The sequence below is a fragment of the Crassostrea angulata genome, chromosome 9 (genome assembly GCF_025612915.1).
Source record: "Crassostrea angulata isolate pt1a10 chromosome 9, ASM2561291v2, whole genome shotgun sequence".
In the NCBI taxonomy this organism is placed as follows: domain Eukaryota; kingdom Metazoa; phylum Mollusca; class Bivalvia; order Ostreida; family Ostreidae; genus Magallana; species Magallana angulata.
Window position 1 is genome coordinate 34,421,347 of NC_069119.1, and position 21,946 is coordinate 34,443,292.

At 30.8% G+C, this 21,946-nt stretch overlaps 2 protein-coding genes across 2 annotated transcripts; both read left to right on the top strand.

Moving 5' to 3' along the window:
• The first annotated feature begins 965 nt into the window (after nucleotides 1–965).
• LOC128163716 (uncharacterized) lies at nucleotides 966–5,137 on the top strand. The gene is made up of 5 exons (XM_052827358.1): nucleotides 966–1,074; nucleotides 2,714–2,793; nucleotides 3,178–3,271; nucleotides 4,293–4,405; nucleotides 4,958–5,137. The coding sequence occupies exons 1-5, from the start codon at nucleotides 966–968 to the stop codon at nucleotides 5,135–5,137; spliced, it is 576 nt and encodes a 191-aa protein (XP_052683318.1).
• A 6,580-nt stretch (nucleotides 5,138–11,717) lies between these two features.
• On the top strand, nucleotides 11,718–21,220 carry LOC128163714 (uncharacterized). Its single transcript, XM_052827356.1, has 6 exons — nucleotides 11,718–11,782; nucleotides 13,375–13,662; nucleotides 15,983–16,104; nucleotides 17,576–17,801; nucleotides 17,882–17,995; nucleotides 20,233–21,220. Exons 1-6 carry the CDS (start codon nucleotides 11,728–11,730, stop codon nucleotides 20,313–20,315), a joined length of 888 nt encoding a protein of 295 aa, XP_052683316.1. The 5' UTR covers nucleotides 11,718–11,727; the 3' UTR covers nucleotides 20,316–21,220.
• The last annotated feature ends 726 nt before the right edge of the window (nucleotides 21,221–21,946 follow it).

Sequence of the window (21,946 nt, forward strand, 5' to 3'; positions counted from 1 at the left end):
AAGGCTAAAGCAATATAAACCCTTTAATTACATATTTAGTGATACATACAGGCTTTTTACATGTGCGATGCAGCTAACATTATATTACCTGTATCCGTATCAAGGGCTGATACGGATTCTGCGGGGCTGCTATTAATCTGCAGTGCTGATACGGATCCGTATTGCACCCCTCTAAGAACTTCTCCAATTGTTTCCTCTTCAGAATTAGGTAGAAATGTAAAACAATGATTCATACGTCACAATGGTTAATGTACTTCACGCGTTGTTACGTCTTCATTGAATTAAGGCATAAAAATGTCTTAGATATCAAGTATGTAATAAATATACAATACATAATAGTATCTCAGGCTGATACAAAGTGTAACATAAAAAAAAGTATGTATCATATTCTATGTAAAAAAGATGAGTATTATGAGTATTATAGTGATAACTAATAATTAACTGTAGAAGTATGAAAGATTTTGTTTTTAAATCAAGCAATTGCATCGGTGGTTTCTCTTTGCAGTTATCATTGGAAACAACAACATGGAATTAGCATCTCTTGTTTGTAAGTTATGAATACAAGTATGACATATACATGTACATCTTAAATATGTACCGAAATCGAACCTGCTACTATTAAATAAAATGTTCACAGGATTTGAATGTTTTTTTTTCTTTACAACTGTGTATACCAGTGCCATAAGAACGTTTATAGGTCTTTTTTATTGACGACGAACGGTAGCAACAAAAATACATTAACCGCACGTAATATTCTGAAATCCACTGTTTATCGATTTAGTTCCAGTTTAGTGTTTGTTTTCTACAAATGCTAACAAAATGCCAACAACACAAAAAGTTGGTGCATTTTTCAAATTTACTCCAAATGACGTACGACCAGGCCAATCTAGATAAATGTAAATGATATAAATTCCCATTAAAAGTTTTCCAAATCTGACTTCATTCTGATCCTGTTGCTCGAACACATGATGATCTTCTTCAGACTCGCAGCTCTAGTTGGGGCAGCATCTCTTTGTCTTGGCTGCTGGCTGATGCCAACAATCGATCAAATAGATTACTGCTTTGCTGATATTGGTATGCGATTTGTTTTCTTATCACTAAGATAATTTGCATGTTTTCTCACAGAATACTGTAAACGAATTATATTTGGCGTGTACGATATTTGGCGGAAAAAAAGTTTTTGAACAAGTTGGCGTAGATTTTAAATAGCGTATCCCAAAATGTGACTATTCGTTTACATATATGCATGGTATTTAGCGATGTACTTGATTAAGCGGAAGCTGCATTCCGCCAAAAACGCTAAATAGAATACACAGCCAAATGTAGTACGTTTACAGTATCTTAATACAAACAACACTGTCTGATGTCCATTATCTAAAAAACATTGTACTAATATAAAATAGTACAAATAGTAATAATATTTTTAATTTCAGTTATCAATTTATTTTTTGTATTATTTTCAATTTAATCAAAAAACATTAATTGAAATAGTTTTTACCACCTGCTGTAACTCCTTAATTTGTTTTAAATTTGACACATAACTGGTAATATTTCATTAGTTTTGGGAAGTTGATTTTAATCAACTCTCCTATGCAGTTACTCGGACAAACCGAAAGTAAAACAGTGTTTGGAACTAAGCAGAAATCATTGCTGCTGACACGACTTAGTTAGTTGAAAATAATTGATAATTTCTATGTAATGTATTCAGAAGCATTGTTTTTCAAGAAAACTTATTTATAAATACCTTGAATACAGTCAGATTTTATATGGCACGAATAATTTAAAAAAATTTGGCAGTCGCATATATTCCTACGCCAGAGTTCAATACAGTCTCGTTCAACCCGACGCTCGGCTGTCTCCTTAAATCCTTGTCGGAGATTTACGGTGTCAGCGTATGTTTGAACGAGAAGAGTTCAATATTGCTTGGATCCATACAATATTCGAGAAATATTTCTATTACTAATACATAGTCTGATTGAATTAATTTTATCTTTAAATATTATTTAACAAGATTCATATGGGAGTTTCTCAACATTCTTGTCGAAAAAGTCTTTAAATTCATATTATAAAAATGTGCGTTATTCAAATTAGAAACTACAGTACCGATCAGACCCAACCTAACACCAGAGTAAACCCCAACTAAACCCCGGGTTTACTTTTTGGGTTTACTTGGGGTTTACTCTGGGATTACTATTTGAAAACTTGGGTTCACTCGGGGTTTACTTTGGGTTTACTTTGAAATTTCTTTTGAGGTCTACTGTATGCACTGAAGTGTGAAGCAGACCAGTATTTTATCTTACCATCCTACTGCCTGTAATTCCTACCCTTTGTATATTCCGAATACACAGTTAGTGTCTGCTTTCAGGGGCATATTTCTGACTGGGTTTACTCTCTATGTCCACTTTGGGTTTACTTTGGGTTTACTCTGGTTCCACTCTAGTAAACCCAAAGTAAACCCAAAGTAAACCCAGAGTGAACCCAAAAAGTAAACCCAGGGTTTAGTTTGGGTTTACTTTCTGTTAGGTTGGGTCTGATCGGTACTGTATATATACTTGTCATGCAAAATAACATATCATTGATTTTAAAATAAATAAACATCGACAAAATAAACTCGCGTCCGTTCTTCAGTAATTCGATTTTTAATTCTCAAGGGCTTTAAATCATGCAATTCGAGCCCTTGAATGATGCATTTTTCTGTTTTGTTTTGATATAGCTTTTACCGTGGAAAGGAAAGAGGGCAAAATTAATATGACTGCAGTTGAGTATGATTATGATATCAAGACTATGTACAAGGTAGGAATGATTTTATAAGTTCTAATTACCTATCGTAATGTTCGTTCACTCCATATTATTTATTCTTTAAAACATTAAACATCGATTTTCTTTTATGTACAATTTTTTTTAATCCTATAACAATTTGTTAACATACATGTATATGTTAATTAGATAAGGACAAATAGGTTTTTAGGGGACATTTTAATTATGTATGTAACTTTTTAATGCTATAACTGTTTCCTGTCAGGTTGTTTATTACATCTTACTTATGTGTAAAGGATCAGATTCTCCTCGTATTTTTTCGTCTTTAAACGTGTATATTTGAAAACGGTTTCTCCCAGTCTTAAATTCGGAAACTAAAAGGCAAATATTACCCTGTTTTCAGTAACGCTATCTTTACAGGGTAATCCAAAGGGTAGAAAACTAATTGGTCGCGGAGTAGCAAGTTCTTGTGGGCCGGAAGTCCTTGATCTAAATACCATCTACCTAATTTATGGTACATGTAGAATATCAACTTTTCTATTCATATTGCTGACTGTAAAAGTACAGCTTATTAAGGTTCAGATCTAGTAAATGGAAGGTGCCTACATGTCTATGAAATTCAATAAATAAATTCCTTAAATGATGCATCATAACAATATCTTTGTTTAATAGAGTGTACCAGGCCTTATCTGTTTGATAAATACTATGAAACAATCATGTTTTAAACAACCATTTCTATAAGATATGAAGACTAAAAGTAACAAATCGCGAAGTTTTGTCAAGTAAATAAAAGGTGCTTACAAGTTTATGAAATTCAGTATACGTTCTTTCAATGATGCTTCATAACAATAACTTTGTCTGATAAAGTGTATCTGGGCTTAAAATTTTGGTAAACACATTAAAAAGCCAGGTTTCAAACCGTCATTTGCTATTGAATATGAAGAAAATAGGTTAGAAAAATGACCATTTCTGACAAACGAAATGTACAAGTATCTACAATGGCTATAGTCTCTCCAAAAACGGCATTAATCAAGCTCTTAATCTCCTCTTTAAAATGATGTCATTTTGAAAATAGGTACCGGGATTACTTATCCCGTGATTAAATATGGAATGTCAAAATATTGTTTTATTTTCTACATGATTCATTTAAAGCCGTATAATACGGGAAAAGATTCATCAAATAAATTATGAAGTCATTAGGTTCTAACACCAAAAAGACCATCTGTAATCATTTACTAGCTCTTGACCTAAGAATTGAAATTTAATACTTAGCCAAATATATTTTGTAGATGTCAAGTTTTTGTGTCAATTGTTTTTTCGCCAAATAATGGTAAAACTATTTGTCACTGGCATGAGCTATTCTTGTAAGTAAATGCCAGTGTATGGTTTATGAAATATTTTGGAACATTTAAGCTTCTTTGTAAAAAGACAAAACGCATAGTTAGAGTGAAAGTAATAAATATGTTTTCATCAGTGAAAGTAATAAAAACACTTACTGAATTTTTTTAATGAGCTTTGGTTTGGATTTTTTTCAGCTAAAACTGATGATAAAGGTGACTTTCTGAGAATATTGTCTTACAAAAAGATGACTGATGTCACATATGAGGACATTGAACGGATGGAGAATTATTACGACTGTAGCTGCGAGGTAATTAGGGTTTTTATGGTCAATTATGTGCAAACAAAAGTTTCAATTTTTCTTTTTTCAAATGATGTACGTTCATATGCCTTTATAAAATTATCTCCATATTATATGCAGGTATCAAAGTAGTTTTTTTTCTAAATAATAATGAGATCTACATGGATTTGTCGTCTTACAATCAAATTAACTGATCAATAAACGAAGTATTTATTAAATGATATCGTAAAACTTTTAATGTAAAATAGACAACGAAAACCGAAATTCATTTTGAATATTATTAAACGACTCTTTTGTGTTTAAGAGTTAATAAATACTATGGAAACATTGAAATTAAAATACTGTTTAGTTCCCCGAGGGTTGTAGCGTTAAAAAAACAATGAATGCAAATTTGTATTTCAACCATTAACTTAATGTTAACGTTTCTTCTATGAGTTAAATAAATTTTAATCCTTTTAACATATATGAGGAAAATGTTTTAACTAAGTATGTCAAATACATATGGGAATCAAGATAAACCAAAAAGTAGTTAATTCTAAATGAACAAGATTTTTATTACAGATCAGCTTTAACAATTTCGCCCCTGTCATCGGACCGCCGGGATGGCCTTCTAATGGTCTGTCTGATCCAGTTAAAGAGATGAAAGAGTGTAAAGTACCGTTCAACTACTGTCGTAGAAGCGGGTACTGTAAGAATATTGAAGGGAAATGTACCTGGGGTAACCATGGCGCATGTGACTGAATTACAATATTTTGAATAAACTGATTCTTGTCGTAGTTTTTTCTTTGCTGTTGTATTTTTCATATTGTCCCTAATTTAATGACAATTTGACTTAGATGGGTTAAATTTGACTTTTAATTTAAATTCAATTTAAATGAACAACGGTATTATAACAAAATAATTTTATCTGTTTTGTTTTTGAGGAATTGCTTTAAGAATAAGTGTTACTTTCATAAAATTAAGTAAACTCTACGTGAAGAAAAATTACCCCTATTGAATAATGATCCTCTTAAAATTTAAACTTCTTCATTACATTTTCTTGTTATATGTAGAAAGTCTCTTCAATATTGTCATTGTATTCTGTAAACAGGGAGTAACTATATATTATTTTTACAATGTACATGTATTATAACATAAATTCAAATCAACGTTAAGTGAGAGAAAAGATATATTTTATGAAATAAAAATCGTTTCGTTATAACTGATACTGATATATCTTTTAATGAGATATAGTTCTCATCTGAACGAGATAAATGTATCTTATTATTAGGAATGAAAACAAATTAAACTATTTAAGATGTAAGACAAAATTATATTTATTAGATATGAAAAAATTAGACTGTATATTGCTTATAAATTATAAACTTGCAGTTTATAATTTTTCCCACTGCTCTCTACTTGGTATGCAAGTGAAGCACCAATACTTACTGATTAAACCAAAATCGTGAAAATTTCACTCTATTTTTAGAAATTATTAATCGATTGGACTATCTATCAAATTAAAATCTCCAAAATATCAAGTCAAAACATTTTGTTACCGTTTCACTTTAAAACATACATAAAAATTCGCATAAGATAATTCAAAGGAGATATTGTTCTCTGTATTGTAAAATCATATTTCAGAAAAAATCGTTATCGGTTCATCAAATTAAATGCTGGTGTTGAGGAACTTTGATTGAAAATATACGGAGGCATCATTGGTCGTAACCATTTTTAAACAAGTATAAAGGTTACCATATTTAATCAAATTTTAGAAATTAGTTTCTTCCAACTACACCCTACATGAAGACCTAGCAGCTTACCAAAAAAAAAAGAAACTCATAATTTAAATATATCTACATCTATGTCTACAGAGCATCTAACCAAACTTGGACTGCAAACTCAATATGCATGCAAAGAATGTATCACTCACCCCACATCAGAGTAACCACATAACACTCTACAATTTACATGTAGTAGCTATTTAATTATATACCGCATAGACTAGTCTCACTGGATATGATAACTGATCACTAAGCCATATAGTGACAATAAGTAAACACATATCATAACACCACACACTGAATATGACAACATTGGTAAACCGCCAAAACATAATCCAACTACACCGGATATTACAACAGAGCATCTAACCATAAAGGGGCTCCTTGGTAAGCCATATATCATAATCCAACCATACTTGATATTACAACATAGCACACAATCATAGGTCACCAGAAGATCCAAGCTTGCTGGACATAACGACATAGCACTCAACCATCTAGGGACTCTTTGGTAAGCTATATATCATAATCCAACCATAATGAATAAGACAACATAGCACCCAACAATATAGGGGCCAAACGTCTATTATATGATCAAAGCAAACCGGATATTACAGAACATAGCACCAAACCAACTAGGGGCTATTTGGTTTACCAACTAAAAGTATTATATTCCAAATACAGGGGATATCACCACATAACACCAAATCATATAGGAGCTAAACCGTTCATGATATATTTTAGTACACACAAAATATTGACCAAAACAACTGGCCAACCACTTGGCAATCTAGCTAGATAACATCTTGATTTTGACCACGAACGAAAACGTGCGCTGGCCGTGCAATACTTCGTCGCCTTTCATCGAGGTTGAATACAGTTAAGCGACTATTTCAGAGAATTAATGCAATGCACATTGCATAGATATATACATATTATAAGCACAAACACTGACATAACTATCAATTTGACGAAGACCTACCTATAGTGAGAGGATATTATATATATATATATATATATATATATATATATATATATATATATATATATATATATATATATATATATATATATATATATATATATAAAGCGCAGGAAAATGTCAAAAATCGGTCTGAACGGAGGTGTTTGATAAAGCATTACCCGTTGATAAAGTCACGTTTATCACACGGAAGTATACACCAAACGTTGAAGTTAAATACCCTGGGAGTTGGGACACTTACGATATGGCTACTGTGTTGAAGGTTTATTTGATTTGTATAGATTTTCTTATTTTTCATTTAAACTTGAGAAATTAAAATTGCTCAAATTAAAGTCTATGTGGAGTAGAGAGCAGTGGGTTTCTTTTACATATTTTTAGAAAAACGCCCAATCAACTGACGGTGGGCAACTGTTCAGATGTAATGGCATCCCTTGTGCGCTACACAACAAGCATTTGCACATTGGATCTTTATATTCTACTCATATATATATATATATATATATATATATATATATATATATATATATATATATATATATATATATATATATATATATATATATATATATATATTTTTTTTTTTTTTAATATAGTTTCTTTCATAAGGAAATTTCCCTCTCTCTCTTTCTCTCTCTCTCTCTCTCTATCTCTCTCTCTCTCGTTATTATGATTTTTAAAAAGTTTAATTTAACAAACATGATATTTTCATACTTTTATTTTCAATGAACACATACTAGAACTATTTAGTTGCAAAATTACTATTATTTTGTCATTCTATACGAATAACATTGTTTTGTAAATAGATTGGAGAAAAGCAATAGCAAAAGTGTTAACCTTTAATTGAATTTGATCTTTGATTTTAGGCGGAATTAACGGGTAGCCTTGCCCTAACAAGTCAAAAAGATTAAAATGGGGTTAAATTGACAGCAAGAGCATATTGTTTACATATTGTGACAAACCGATTTCAATCACAATCGGCACAAGAAATCATATTGACGCAAGCGTCAAATGGGCCGCAAAAAATATAATTGTTGTATAAATCATTGGTTGTACTAATTTGTATGGTAAATTTTAATATACTTTCAGTAACTTGCTTTGAAGTTTAACATTTTACTATTATCATAAAGAATCGATTTCGTTACTGTAAGCATTTCTAACGGAAATTGTATGATCATTGCCATAGTATGAAGTAATGGAGAACACATTGATTTTTACATTACTCTAATAAAAAGTTCAACTTATCATTTTTCTCTTGGAGATTATGTATTTCAAACCATTTTTTTTGTTGCATTGTATTGAATGAAAACTTAATGCATTATATAGTCATTTTATTTGACACGGCACTTAGAAATTCAAATGTATCATTTATATAAAATTTAATGACATTCAGGTCTTTCGTATTTCAGGTCTTTAGTATGTCCCGCATACCGATCCTGATGCATTGTTTTGAAAAGAATGAAGAACTCCGAAATTTTCCGAATAGATTATAGTCTCGATAAAAACGCGCCAAATACGACAATCTACTAAGTATGACATACTTTTCATTTACGAGTAAAACAAAAAATATGTGATATTTTCTAAAAGGCATAAAACATATTTCTACATGCAAATTTACGTTTAATTCATAAAAATAAGCATAGTATTAATTCTATTAAAAAAGAACTATCCCGCAGAAACGCAGTAACAATATTTAAATGTGTATCAAATAACGGACCGCCTTCCGGCGGCCCGTAATAAGCTATAAATACGACTATTCAAAAGATTTTATAAATACCTCCAAACAATCAAAAGTGTCTACATTCCTAATAAAAGGAAAGAAATTCGTTAACCTTATGTGCATATTTTGTTTGTAAATAACAAAGATTTGTAGTTCTGTATATCATTAACAGTGAATCTGTACATGATTGCTATAAATTTGTATGTGATTGTTTTAAAATTTGGAAGGCCCTGAAATGTGCGATATAATATAAACTTTACATACATAACAAACAAATAAGTTTGAATGTATCCCTTTTGATTTGCAGCAGACGGTAACTGTGCTAGTTCATGTATTTGAGTATTGTCTGTGTTTATAAAGCGAATATAAGGTACTAGTTTGCAGCTATCAAAGCAACGTAACGTCTTTATCAATTCACATTTTAAAACTGCATGTATTTAAACTTTGAATGCTTACTTTAGATGTTGTCGGTCCTAAAACACACCAGATCGTGCAGAGAAGTTGAAACCGCGTGTAATCGCGTTATGATAATTTTTCTGTGCGGCCGAGTGTGTTATAGAACCGACGATATAAAAAAAACAAAGCATCCGATGCTTATTTTTTTCCATTTATTTTGATGTTTATTTTTATGAAATAATTGTGTATGGTCGCTTTCAAGCTAGTATGTACCCTATTAGTTAGGGGTATGGAAAAAATACCTGGAACAGCCTTATAACATGTTATAGAGTTAGCTTCCGCGACTTAGAATAAAGTGCCGTAATCTTCGTCGATTACTTTTTTAGCTTACCTGAGCTGAAAGCTCTAGTGAGCTTTTCTGATCACCCTTTTTCCATTGTCTGTCTGTCCGTCTGTACGCCCGTCTGTAAACTTTTCAAATTTTGAACTTCTTTTCTAAAACCACTTGGCCAATTTCAACCAAATTTGTCACAAAGTAACCCTATAGAAAGGTAATTATAAATTGCAGAAATGAAAGACCGATCTTTATTTAAAACGGAAAAAACCTCGAAACTGTAAAAAAAAAAAAAAGGGGGGGTGAATTTTACAGTAATGGGTTTATTGTATGTTACATTATATCTTAAAACATAAGAGAGAAAGTCGTGAGTTGTCGTGGACATTTTTTTTCAAAAATTGAAATGAAAAATTGCTATAGTATGCAGGGAAAAGACCATTTAGTTGCAAAGTTATGTTTTCAAACATATCAATGCTGTGTTTTGTACACGAACTTGATCATCAAAGGAACGATTGTTGACATAGTTCGCTAATGTAACGGGATTTGACGGCAACAAATGTAGACAGCTACACATTATCCACTTAACCAGATTTTTGTAATGATGTAAATTTTAGACTCTTTGTAATGTTTCTCTGTAATATAATATAATAAAATAAATACAACATAATTATTTTATATCAAGTCATGAAGTGCGTTTATACAATATTACAATACGATTTTTTTTTTTAGTATATTTTATTGAAATATACACATTTCGCTATCCCCATATACATGATATAATTTACAACCTGTCCAAAATTTTTTAGACAAAATTATTTGAAAAATATCTTACCAAATGTTAACATACAATAATTATCTTTCTTTCTACAAAGAGATTTTAAAATACATGTTTACAGATATAGTCAAACCAATTCATGAAATTGAGTCAGGTTACAAATATAACCGCCAGTTTAAACAATGTATTTTGAATCCTTGTAAAGATATCTCTAAGCATGAATTATAAAGAATAATCTCCTTTCTCTGAAAAAAAATATCGCTACAAAAGCATGTTAACCTGGTGGTTTTTTTTTTCAGATAAGAATGTTTAAACTTTTTCGATCATCGATCGCCACATTCCAACAAACGGTTACCCGTGTCATAAACAATTGTTTACAAAATCAATCACTTCCATCAATTTATAAAATACATATAACTGCAGTTAGTATTAATTCTATCTTCAAATACCATGGGTTATTGTCAGAAATGCACATATTTTGACATCAATAGTTTTACAGTGTTACATTCAGCGTGAAATGATATTTAGTTTAAATGGAAAATTTGGCAACACACGTGCGTGCTAGAATAAATACCAAAATAATGATATACAAAGTGTGTAAGTGTATACCTGCACCTATCTGTAAGATAAGGCAGCGCTCGCTGTTGGTAATTTATGACCATTTTTTAACTAAGGTCAGAAAAAAACCACTTACTTAAAAATAAAAAATAAAAATTAACCTTACTGTTATTGACCGAATTAATCAGCAAAATTAGCTTAAATAAAAAATGATAGCTAGACATCGTGATTGATATAAAGTCTGGAAATTTAAAATGTTTCAAATGTAAACATACATTAAAATGTTTCGACCAATGAGGTCAAAACGTTTGGGTTTAAACGGCCCTTCCCTCTCTTGTGAAAAGATACCTGGATCACACTCTAAATATGTTGTAATATTGACAGGTATGTACGCTTTCAGTACTTTGATGTGAATCACGTTTATTTAGTAAAAAGTAGTTTTAGGCTAACGACCAGGTTTTTTAATTCAAAACTACAAAAAAGAAGTTCATCATTTCTCCATCACAGTCGTAAAAGGCGATAAAGTTTAGAATAAGAATAAAAAACTATTCTAATAAAAATGAAAGCAAATATGTTCAGTAACGAATATTGTAAAGATACATATGGAACATTGCAGCAACAAACTTTAAGTAAAAAACATTTTTTTTTCAAAATATTTTGTTACATTGTGATTGATAAGACAATTCTTTTAAACCATGTTCTAAAAAGGCATTCATTAGATTAGTAGTGGTTTCCTATGTTTAAAACTCTTAAACTAATTTCCATATTTTCCCTATTTTTCAGTATCTTTATCAATTTTAATCAAAATGCAGACTTGGATCTACTGGCATTTATTAGCAGTGATTTTTCTAGGATTTCTGTGTAAGTATCAAATTGCGAAACTTCTTTTTATGGTTTTGTCTTTTTCGATACGCCTATATTAATTTATTAATTGTAAACAAATCATCCGAACAAATTATGGTTATTGAGTTTTACTGCTTCTGCTTTGTTTTTATCAAAAATGATTTGATCCATTTGGCACTTTGGTAACTTAAATTGAAACTTTACATCTTTTGGGAATATTTTTTTGTAATCTTCAATGAAAAAAGTGGTTAAAAGTTGGGGTTTTTTTTATACTTTTTAAAACAAAGATTACCATAATATATACACAAATTGTGTATTAAAATTTGTTGTGTAAAAAGAAATGTGGTAAAAAAGTATACAAGTAGTATAAATGTTTTCAAAGCACTAAGAATTACTTTACATTTCAGCATATCAATTTTTGTCATGTTCCTTTTCCAGTCCCATGCGTTCTATTAAAATCTTAACTGATAACAGTCGATTTTCTATTCTTGCACATGGCTTTGATCTTATCAAATCCTAACTGACCTAAAACCTGCTGTAAATCTATCCCTCAGCAGATAAAGTCTTTGTAATTGTCTGATAAAAACTCACGTGCTTCTTATAGGCAATAGTTACATATCAACAAAAGGCTCAACATGTTGGATCAAATTTCGAAACGTTACCTTCGAAGATCAATGTGTTTTTGAATAAACGCAATAAATAAGGTTTTACCTGGCTGACGCTGCTATTCTACAGTTATGTTTACCCTAGCTATTAAAGTTTGTATGATCAAACGGTTTAATAAAGATGATAAAACTTAAAGATTTATCGCTTATTCAGGGTTTTTTTTACTTGAAGTAAAATTTATTTATCTTAACATACAACAACTAATATTTTACTATGTGCTATATATGTATAGAAATTGTGTCACTTTCATAGATTTTAGGGTGGTACGCATTTGTTCTGAATAAATCCAAAATATGTTTACTCAAAGGCACATAAAGGACTATGTGCGGTTTTATGCATTTTTGCCCCCAAAATTAAAGTTTTATAAAGAGCTTTAAAAATAAGGTGGAAGATAGTTAGAATCATATTTAAAATAAGGGTGCAAAAGATTATCACCACAGTGACGTCATAATGTAGAAATGACGTCATGAAGATTGCCTAATTTTGATATATTGATGTTTTGTAGCACAATACGGGTGTTTTCCGATAGTTTTTCGACTAGGAAACATCGAGTGCAGGCTTGCTCATGTACCATTTTTTTAGTTCAATGAGTATATTTATCAGAAGAAAAACATATATATAAAATCGTACTTGAGCAGACCTGCGCTCTATCCTTCGAATGCAAAATATAAAGCAAAATTGAAAATATTTTCAATTGTTTACAAATTTTCGGGAATTAGGTCATTTAGTTGACGTCAAAGATAAATAGCGAATGACCAATGATGACTAAAATCATGATTTTAGTTATAGGCATCCACTGTACAATGATTTATGAAGATTTGATTTTTATCGGACACTATTTAAAAATTGGTTAAAATTGGGGGCAGATATTTGACCATACCGCACATAGTCCTTTGTGAATTATCATTTTTACTTGTAATTTTGTATCATTAACATTTTTGAAGATGGAGATAACGCTGGTGTAGAAATTGAACCATGCCGTCATGCCGTGAAAAACCATCCATGCAACATGACATGCCGAATTCCTGACTTAACACAAATGACTGTGTTTCAATGCAATGGTTCATCAAGAGCAGCATGTTCTGTATTTCTTTGTCCAGCAAATATGATTCCAAACGGAAGCAATGCAATACATTTACAAATATCTTCTCTGGCTTACGCCACTGATAACTGTATATGGTCATGCACACATGGAACGACAGCATCATCTGCAATATCCTTTACAATCTATAGTAAGAAGAGCCACTGTGTTAACAAGTGCAAGTCAGATTTTATTTATCAGATATCGGGTAGTTTGTAAAAAAAATTGTATTGATCGCATTTATTGAATACACCTTCTTCAAGAAACTCCTTTCAATAGAAATTGCAGTTGAAAGTCTATGTAAGAGTAAAGGTTGACTTAGATATCTTACGAAAAATATTAATTGCAATGTTACATTGAAATTGTTGTGAAAACAGTCGTATCTTAAAGCTGATATTGTCATAAAGATGCATTTTCCCACAATAATAAGTGACCAATGCTAGCTCTTGATTCCGTTTGTTGTTCTATATAACCGTTAAATAACCTTTAAATGTCAAACAACAGGAAAAAGAAAACGTCTCAGAATTATAAATTCTATCATTATATTAATGAACAATCCAGGTGACAAAAAAGATATAATGAACAATGACTTTCAAAAAAAATCATTGTATTCAGGGTTTTTTCGCCCCGCAAAATTTCCGCCCTTCTACAATTGAAAACATGTACAGTTTCGCGGAATCTTGTTCACCCAGACACATTTTGAGACCCTGGAATTCGTCAAGTCTTAAGTTCGCACGCCGACAAAGAGAGCGAAATTGACGAAAATAAAATGGAGAAGAATATTTCCCTTTATACAGTATGTACCTGTAAGTAAGGTAGATACACCTGGGGTTAGGATAGATAAGCCAAAATCGTTGCTGCTTTTAATTTCATTCATGGAATGACTATAAGCTAACTGGTCAGTTACCGACAGCATCAAAACGTATGACCATGTTGCTTATTTTAACTGGATATAAAAATACCAAAGCGTCACCTGAGAATTTGAATGTTCTACACGATTTTTGTAAATATTTGGGAAAGTTATGGTATGTCCAGAAACCTTTTTAATTGTAAGTTTTTGAATAAATTAGTATTTTTTCTGTTTTTAAAAAGTGGATTATTCTTGTTTGCATCTACGATTAAGTGTGTTAATCACGATTTTTTTACCATTGACATAAAACAGGGACGTTGGAGGAAGTGTGTAAATAAAGGGTTTTAACATGAACATAAAACATGTTATATGGAGATAGAAAATTGTATGAACTGGAACTAATTATTTCAAACAAAAATATAACTAAGCAAATGAGAATACCGAGTAAATATATGTTTAATATTGATTACATTTGTATCATTGGCAAGGTTCGACTGCCACTTCAAGCAAGGTTTCATAGAGAACTTCGTATTCGTATATAATAATGAAATAAATCTTGTGTTCAAATATATTCACTGCAACAGAGGCTCCTCCCCAATTTCATATATTTTGAATTGTTGAAGATGATATTTCTTTATTTGCTTTTATCTAATTTTAAGGGTCTTGCACATATTTAGTAAACGTTTTGCATACAAGCCTGAATTTTATTTTTTTAAGGGATATGGATTTTTTGCATGCATTATGGAAACACACTGCGTTCAACTTGATAATTCATTTTTTAATTTTATTTTTTGGGGGGGGGTGGGGGGTGGGAGTGGAATAGAGTTTTAAAGATATATTGCTTTTATTCTTACACGGAACATATGGGTTAGTAGACTGATTATATATTATATGGCCACTACGCTTCCGCGATAGACATTTAGATTTGGTAATATGAGATAGTTTCATAATGGGAGCACAGGAGAATGGTTCACTTTTTTTGTTGGGGGGGGGGGGGTACAGTTTTAAAAGCAGCTCGCATTTATTCGTAACGCCTTGGGCCAGTAGACCGAATAAATAGCCATTGCGCTTCAGAGATTTTTTTTTGATTGGGGCGACACAACACACACACACACACACACACACACACACACACACACACACACACACACACACAGATTGTGTGAAGTTTGAATAAACAAACATTTGTATCTGAGTCAGCCATTGACAAAAAATACGTTTACCCGGGGGGGGGGGGGGGGGGGGTTGGTTTGCATATGACAAAATTTTTCGCAAATGGGTTAAAAAAAACTGTTTCAAAGCATAAGTCATTTTTTGCAATTTTAAAGTTTTATAGCAATCAATACTTAATATATTTGTTGTATTTTTTTTAAATCTCAGTTTTATCAGAAAATAGAACGTTACGAAAAAAACGGATATACAGTAGATTATGTTAATTATAGAAGTCATTTTTGAAAAAAAAAAATTGTGTATCTCATAAAGGTGAAATAGTACTTTTGTAGTAAGATATATGAATTCTTGAACATTAGAAAAAATAAGTTGAACATAAATTCAAGCTGCTTAATCATTATCGACTTACTTATCTTAAAAGATTCAATTTTGTTTATTTATTTCCATTCAGGTGGGTTTTCGGGTTCTACAAACCTAACAGGCAGTATGAAAGGAAATGAAATTATATTAACATCAACTGTTGATTGTTTATATCCGTATAATCCATCGGTACAAGTCCAGTACAGCTATGAGGTAATTACATTGTAAGGACAATCGAAAAAATCGTTTTAGGTCATCTGAGTATCTCTGGTGACTTATTGCCCTTGATCTTTGCCTGTCGTCGCAGGTTTTGCGTCACCTGTAGTCCGTTAGCAATTTTACATTTTTAACCTCTTGAAAACACGACAGCAGGTCGATCCCTTGTGTCTTTCTCATTGTTAAAAACAATTCAGAGACTAGAGCAGGTTTAATAACCACATTACTAAAAATTTTCTATTGCTACATTATGTAGTACATGTAATATGGAATATAGATTATGCAATCTTTAAATACCGATTACTTCATACAGTTCCTGAAACGCCTTATTTTCCCATTTTCCATGCACTCACAGTGTGTTCACTGCGTTCACACTGTTTGTTCACAAAAATTTTAACTTGAGCTCCCCGCTTAGCTCCGTTCACACTCAGAGTTCACAAAGCACTCATCGTGCGTTCACCGTGTGTGACCAAGCGTTCACCTTTTGCCCACTGTTCGTTTAGCGATCACTTATCCTTCAGTTAGATAATATTATATTTAGGCTGATTTTAACCTGATTATTGAAACACGATATGAATATACCTCCCGTGGCATTCTGAATAAATTTTTCATCCCCTGCGTTCTCTCACCGTTCACCGCTCACAAGTGCGCATGCAAACTTGGAATTCTTTTATAAATACTAAACAAACATATCAATTAGCAAATATAACCACATATGTTTTCAAATCTCTATTCAATTTTTCAATAAGAGTTATTTTCATAAATGACAAAATTTAATGTTTATTAGTAAAAAAAAAATTATGGTTATCATGTATTTTTTTTTTTATTTCAAGGGATTTTTTTTTCAATGAAGCGCCTACATCACAACAAAACTAGTTATGCACTCAACGAGGCCAATTTTAATTATTTAATTATTTCTACCGTACACCTTTTAATGAAACTTCTTGCATGACCTTTTACTACCATATAAATATTCTAAGATTAGGGTTTGGGTTTTTTTTCATTCACCATCCCTATTCATTGGGGCGTCAAAAGTAACCAATTTTTTATGATATATATGATCAAACGAATAATTCTTTGAAAATCGCCAAAGAATATTTTGTTTTAATTTCCAATTTATATAAACTTTTTTTTAAAGTAACAAATTAGTTAGGTTTCAAATAAATATTGACATCTTGGTTTGGTTCTTTAAGGGTTTGATGCATACATGTACTTAGCAATATAGCAAACATCCTGTCGTAAGCGCAATTTAAGATATTTACTCAATTTATCAAAAAAAAGATACAATTTTAAAAGTCATAAACGTTACTAATATCACCAACTTTGCATAAAGAGAGATGGAAAAAGAAATTTATAACTACGACTGCATGAAACTTAAAAGATTGGCAAACTCATGTGCACTTGATTTGTACTTTTGCTCGTTAATTTTAACGAACTGTTAAAATATACATGTAGTTGTCTTTTTCAGTTAGACGGACCATTTTCATACCTTGAATCGCCAGTGTCTCTTCAAAGTTCCAATGTTCCCGGAGTTTGTAGTTTTGATATAGAAAGAAGAATAACTGCATTATCTGCTCTACCTGTAAAACAAAGAGAATTAGAAGGGAGAAAAGTTTTCTTCAGAGTGAAATTTTTACAGTTCCCAGCTGGTCCTGTTGCTTTCAGTAATATAGTTGGACCATTCTATTTTCAAGGTAAATGTCAGTAATAAAGATAATATTTTGACCCCAACAAATCATCAAATCAATAACTTGTGATTTTTTTTCATTTGCAGCAGGTTGCTCTCCCTTCTTATTTGGATATTTGCCGTGTTTCTTGATTGTGTTGATGGTGTCAATCATCGTTTTAGTTATTATGATACTAATGCCATCCAGTGAATTGTTCAAAGGTAACCATGTTCTTTTATATTTTTTATCAAAGAAATGACACAATTTTAATTTGGTTTGCGCTTTACTTATCATTTGATAATAATCAATATTGTCCAAAATATGTACAATCATTTCAGAATGTATTTATTATGTGTCTTTGATAAAGTCAGTGATATCATATATTGTGTTTATAATCACATCATTCAATCTTATCAATAGTAAAATGATTATAAAGTGTATTTTATTTTATTTAGATTTTTTTTTGGTTTAGATCTCAGAAAGAGGAAATTTTTAATCATCATAGTCTTCAATGTCGTTGCCATTGTCATTGGTATAGGTCTGGGATTGGGCCTTAAGCACTGCGATCAAAGCAAGTTAATTATTATTATTCCTAATTATATATACCGTGGTAGCACCGTTATTGTTGACAAACCACACGCACGATTCTGATACAAGAACGATCACGCACGATACACGTAAGATCGCAAACTTACTGAATTTTCACGATACACGAACAAAAACGATAAAACACGCAACCGAACGATTCTACACCATTGAACAAGCAAAATCAAAATCAATTTTTAGATTAGAATTAAGGAAACGTATAACTTTAATTTGTATTGCTTTACGTTTGTGTTTTATTGAAAAGCGACATGTGCTTTAGGCATGCACTGTTTTATATATTACGCATGATTACGCGTAAACACTTTTACACATCCATACAAAAATATATAGGATTCACACACAAATTAATTTTTTTGTCTCCATAACGAATATTAACTTCTATTATAAGTTAAAGAAAATTACGTGAAATAGAAATGAGAATAATGCATAAACTACACGAAATTATTTACACACGAGTTGACTGTTTATGTAATTTAATTCCCTTACGTACGATTTAATTATGCGGGATACAGGTAAATTTTTTACCTTGTTCCATAGAATTTCGTTTTTGATTTTTCACATACAATATTTACATTGTTAACAGTACATAATTGATTTATTTCTTTTTATTCTAAATTTTAGAGCATCTAAATAAATTTTATTTCAACAAATGTTTATACAATCTACCAGATAATAATGCGTATCGTATTCTCATTTGAAAGAAAAACGTTGAGAATAATCGTTTAGTTTAAAACAGGGAATGGGACGGCTTGGCCTATTTCATTCAACGTGTCGCTCTTGCTAATATGATTAAAATTATGAGTCATGACACAATGGATGCTTGATATAGGCTAATTATAAAATAAGCAAAACTTACTCGCCCGAACAAAGGATTGAATGAGCTATGGAAATACTTACTAAATGTATTTAACGACGAAAGAGAGAATGAATGTCAACAACTGTCAATGTTCTTCTGTAAACAAAAAGATTTAAATTCACATTGTTTTAGAAAAACTACTTGCCTTTTTTAGAGAATAAATCCTGGCATTCCGTAAAAAAAATTTACAAAACGAAAGAACCGCACGTTCACGCACGAACACGCACGGTAAAAAATGCAAACCAATTTTCCTGATACACGCACGATCCCGCACGTTACACGAACGATCACCCACGTTACACGAACTATTTAACACGATTGGCTTTTCAACAATATCGTTGTTACCACTGTAAAACATACCGTAATTACAACTATCGTATGTTTTTTATTTAAATTTAAATTTCAAACAGTATTTATCCCATGCCAAGCTCAATATACGGTTGATATTACTCATTTAATAAATTTTTAATATTACACTGGCAATTTTTAACCAACGTGAGGTCTTAATGAAACATTACATAGGTTAAGGCGGTCGATTGGTGTAGAAAAAAAGTAATTCAGTTGAAAATTGTTGAGTTGTAAATATGAAGTATAAAATGCTGTTTGATTTTTTTCCTAAAAAAAATTTTTGTTCGAAAATGAAATATTTGTTTGTTAACCTTCAAAGTACCTTTTATGCCTTAGGTTTGGGTTAGGTAGTAGATGTATTGTACGTTGCACATTTAAAAAAAAAGACATATCATTTTCAACATATACAGATAGTTGAATATTCCTCAAGATAATCGTCATGTTTAAGACATCGGTTTTAACAGTACATGTACTTCTTTTTTAACAATAAATAATAACGAGGCAGATCCCACGGTTGAAAAAAAGAAGGATACAAGCATCGTCAATGCTTTTCGAAATGCTGAAATGTATACCATGAATGTAAATATCGAACTAGAATCAGATTCTGCTTTTGTTAATCATTGATAAACATTGTTTGTTGTGTTGTAGGTGGTCTCGCTCTCGGTCTAAGTTTGGGGTTTGGACTTCTCTTAGCCATACTCCTGTTGTTGGCAATCTTTATCCACCACTAACATGGCGACATTTTGTTTTTCTTTTCAAAAAATAGCAGGTAATGGAATCATTACCGTAAATTTTGTTTCAAGTTAATATTTTTACATTTTACACAACAAAATCAAACGGAATTTCGGATTCTTGCTCAATAGTTTTACTATGATAAAAAAATGAATACATATGTATAATTCTCATTAAATTACAATGTACATGTAAGTGATACTATATAGTTTTGATAAGTTTGGTATGTTGTACAAACAATCTTTGTCTTTATAGTCTTTTCAATGTAATTTTTTTTATACAATCCTTAAAATGTGAGCCTTTTTTAAAACAAATGGACTACATGTAAATGGTAAAATATAAGCATTTAAAAAAAAATTAAGCATGCTGATTAGAAATCAATTGTTTATAATCTTTGCTGAGTTCATGTATTGAGTAAGTGTATACGTGTTCCTGTATTTTTACATTTTGTTTATTAAACAAAAAAAAGCACTTTCTACCATTTAGATAAAATTGATTCAAGATGCTTTTATGATATTGTTTTTAAGATGTCATAAATTGTGAATTGGGCATAAGTTTTATTTTTGTGGTTTTAAAACAGAAAACAAATATTCTTCCCTAAAAGTATAAAAAAAATTATCAGACAGCACAACTTTTATAAGGACAAAAATTTGTGTGTCAAAATTGATTTACTGTTTCTTACATGGTATTAACAAGTGTTATGTCCTGTTATATGTACAAATATTTACAACTATTTCAAACTTATTTTAAATAAATAAGTGAAAACATTCATTTATCATGAATTATATCGACTTGACAAGACTTTTAAACACTTATCTTAAAATGCTAGATGATTTCTGCACAAGCTTTTTATTGTTAAGCTTTTTACACATTAACTTGATACAGTGCTAAATATGTAGAACCATATTTTAGCTCAGTTTTGTATAAATGGTGTGTCTATTTATTTTTCTTTAACTGCTTTCTTGACACAATTAAAAACAACATGGCTAGATGTTTAATGGAGCTGTCAGGTATGAAAAATTTAAACTGAAATGGACGATGTAAACATGTACGTGGCCTTAATTGTTTTTTTGTTGCAGCTGACTGAAAAAATAGCAAACTTTCTTATTTGATTATAATTTAATTCTGGTTGTAACACGCTTTCTGATTGGTTGAAAAATTAATTTTATATCGTATAAAGAATGTTGCCTACGTCATAGTAAGACTAACGTCAATAAACGTATCAATCCGCCTGACGTTACATTTGAATTTTGTGCAATTTGATGTCATTTTATAGATCAAATGACTGTTTTATCAACAATTGATGGCAAATAAATTAAATTATAAGTAATGAATTCAATATTTATTAGTTTTATACAATATAAAATGGTTTGGAACAGTTTACGCTTTTTTATAAACCATTTTATACCGTATAAAACTAATAAATATTGAATTCATTCCTTAAATAAACCAGTGAGCCGACATTTACTGCGTCGTGTTAGCTAATTTTGATCTTTTGGTTAAATTTCACAATAATTTTTGTCACTGTTCGAAGTTAAAATTTCAGAGCAAAAACTGTTTAGAAGGGAAAAAAACATTTGCCATCTCCACCCACTTAACTTCCTCGTTTTGTTCATACATTATTTAATTA

Excerpts from the sequence above, each read along its gene's own strand:
- LOC128163716 (XM_052827358.1), top strand. The coding sequence starts at position 966 with ATGATGATCTTCTTCAGACTCGCAGCTCTAGTTGGGGCAGCATCTCTT. Across the intron at positions 3,272-4,292 it reads TACCATCTACCTAATTTATG|CTAAAACTGATGATAAAGGT; the intron begins GTACATGTAGAA and ends GATTTTTTTCAG. Across the intron at positions 4,406-4,957 it reads ATTACGACTGTAGCTGCGAG|ATCAGCTTTAACAATTTCGC; the intron begins GTAATTAGGGTT and ends TTTTTATTACAG.
- LOC128163714 (XM_052827356.1), top strand. The coding sequence starts at position 11,728 with ATGCAGACTTGGATCTACTGGCATTTATTAGCAGTGATTTTTCTAGGA. Across the intron at positions 11,783-13,374 it reads GATTTTTCTAGGATTTCTGT|ATGGAGATAACGCTGGTGTA; the intron begins GTAAGTATCAAA and ends ACATTTTTGAAG. Across the intron at positions 13,663-15,982 it reads AATATCCTTTACAATCTATA|GTGGGTTTTCGGGTTCTACA; the intron begins GTAAGAAGAGCC and ends ATTTCCATTCAG.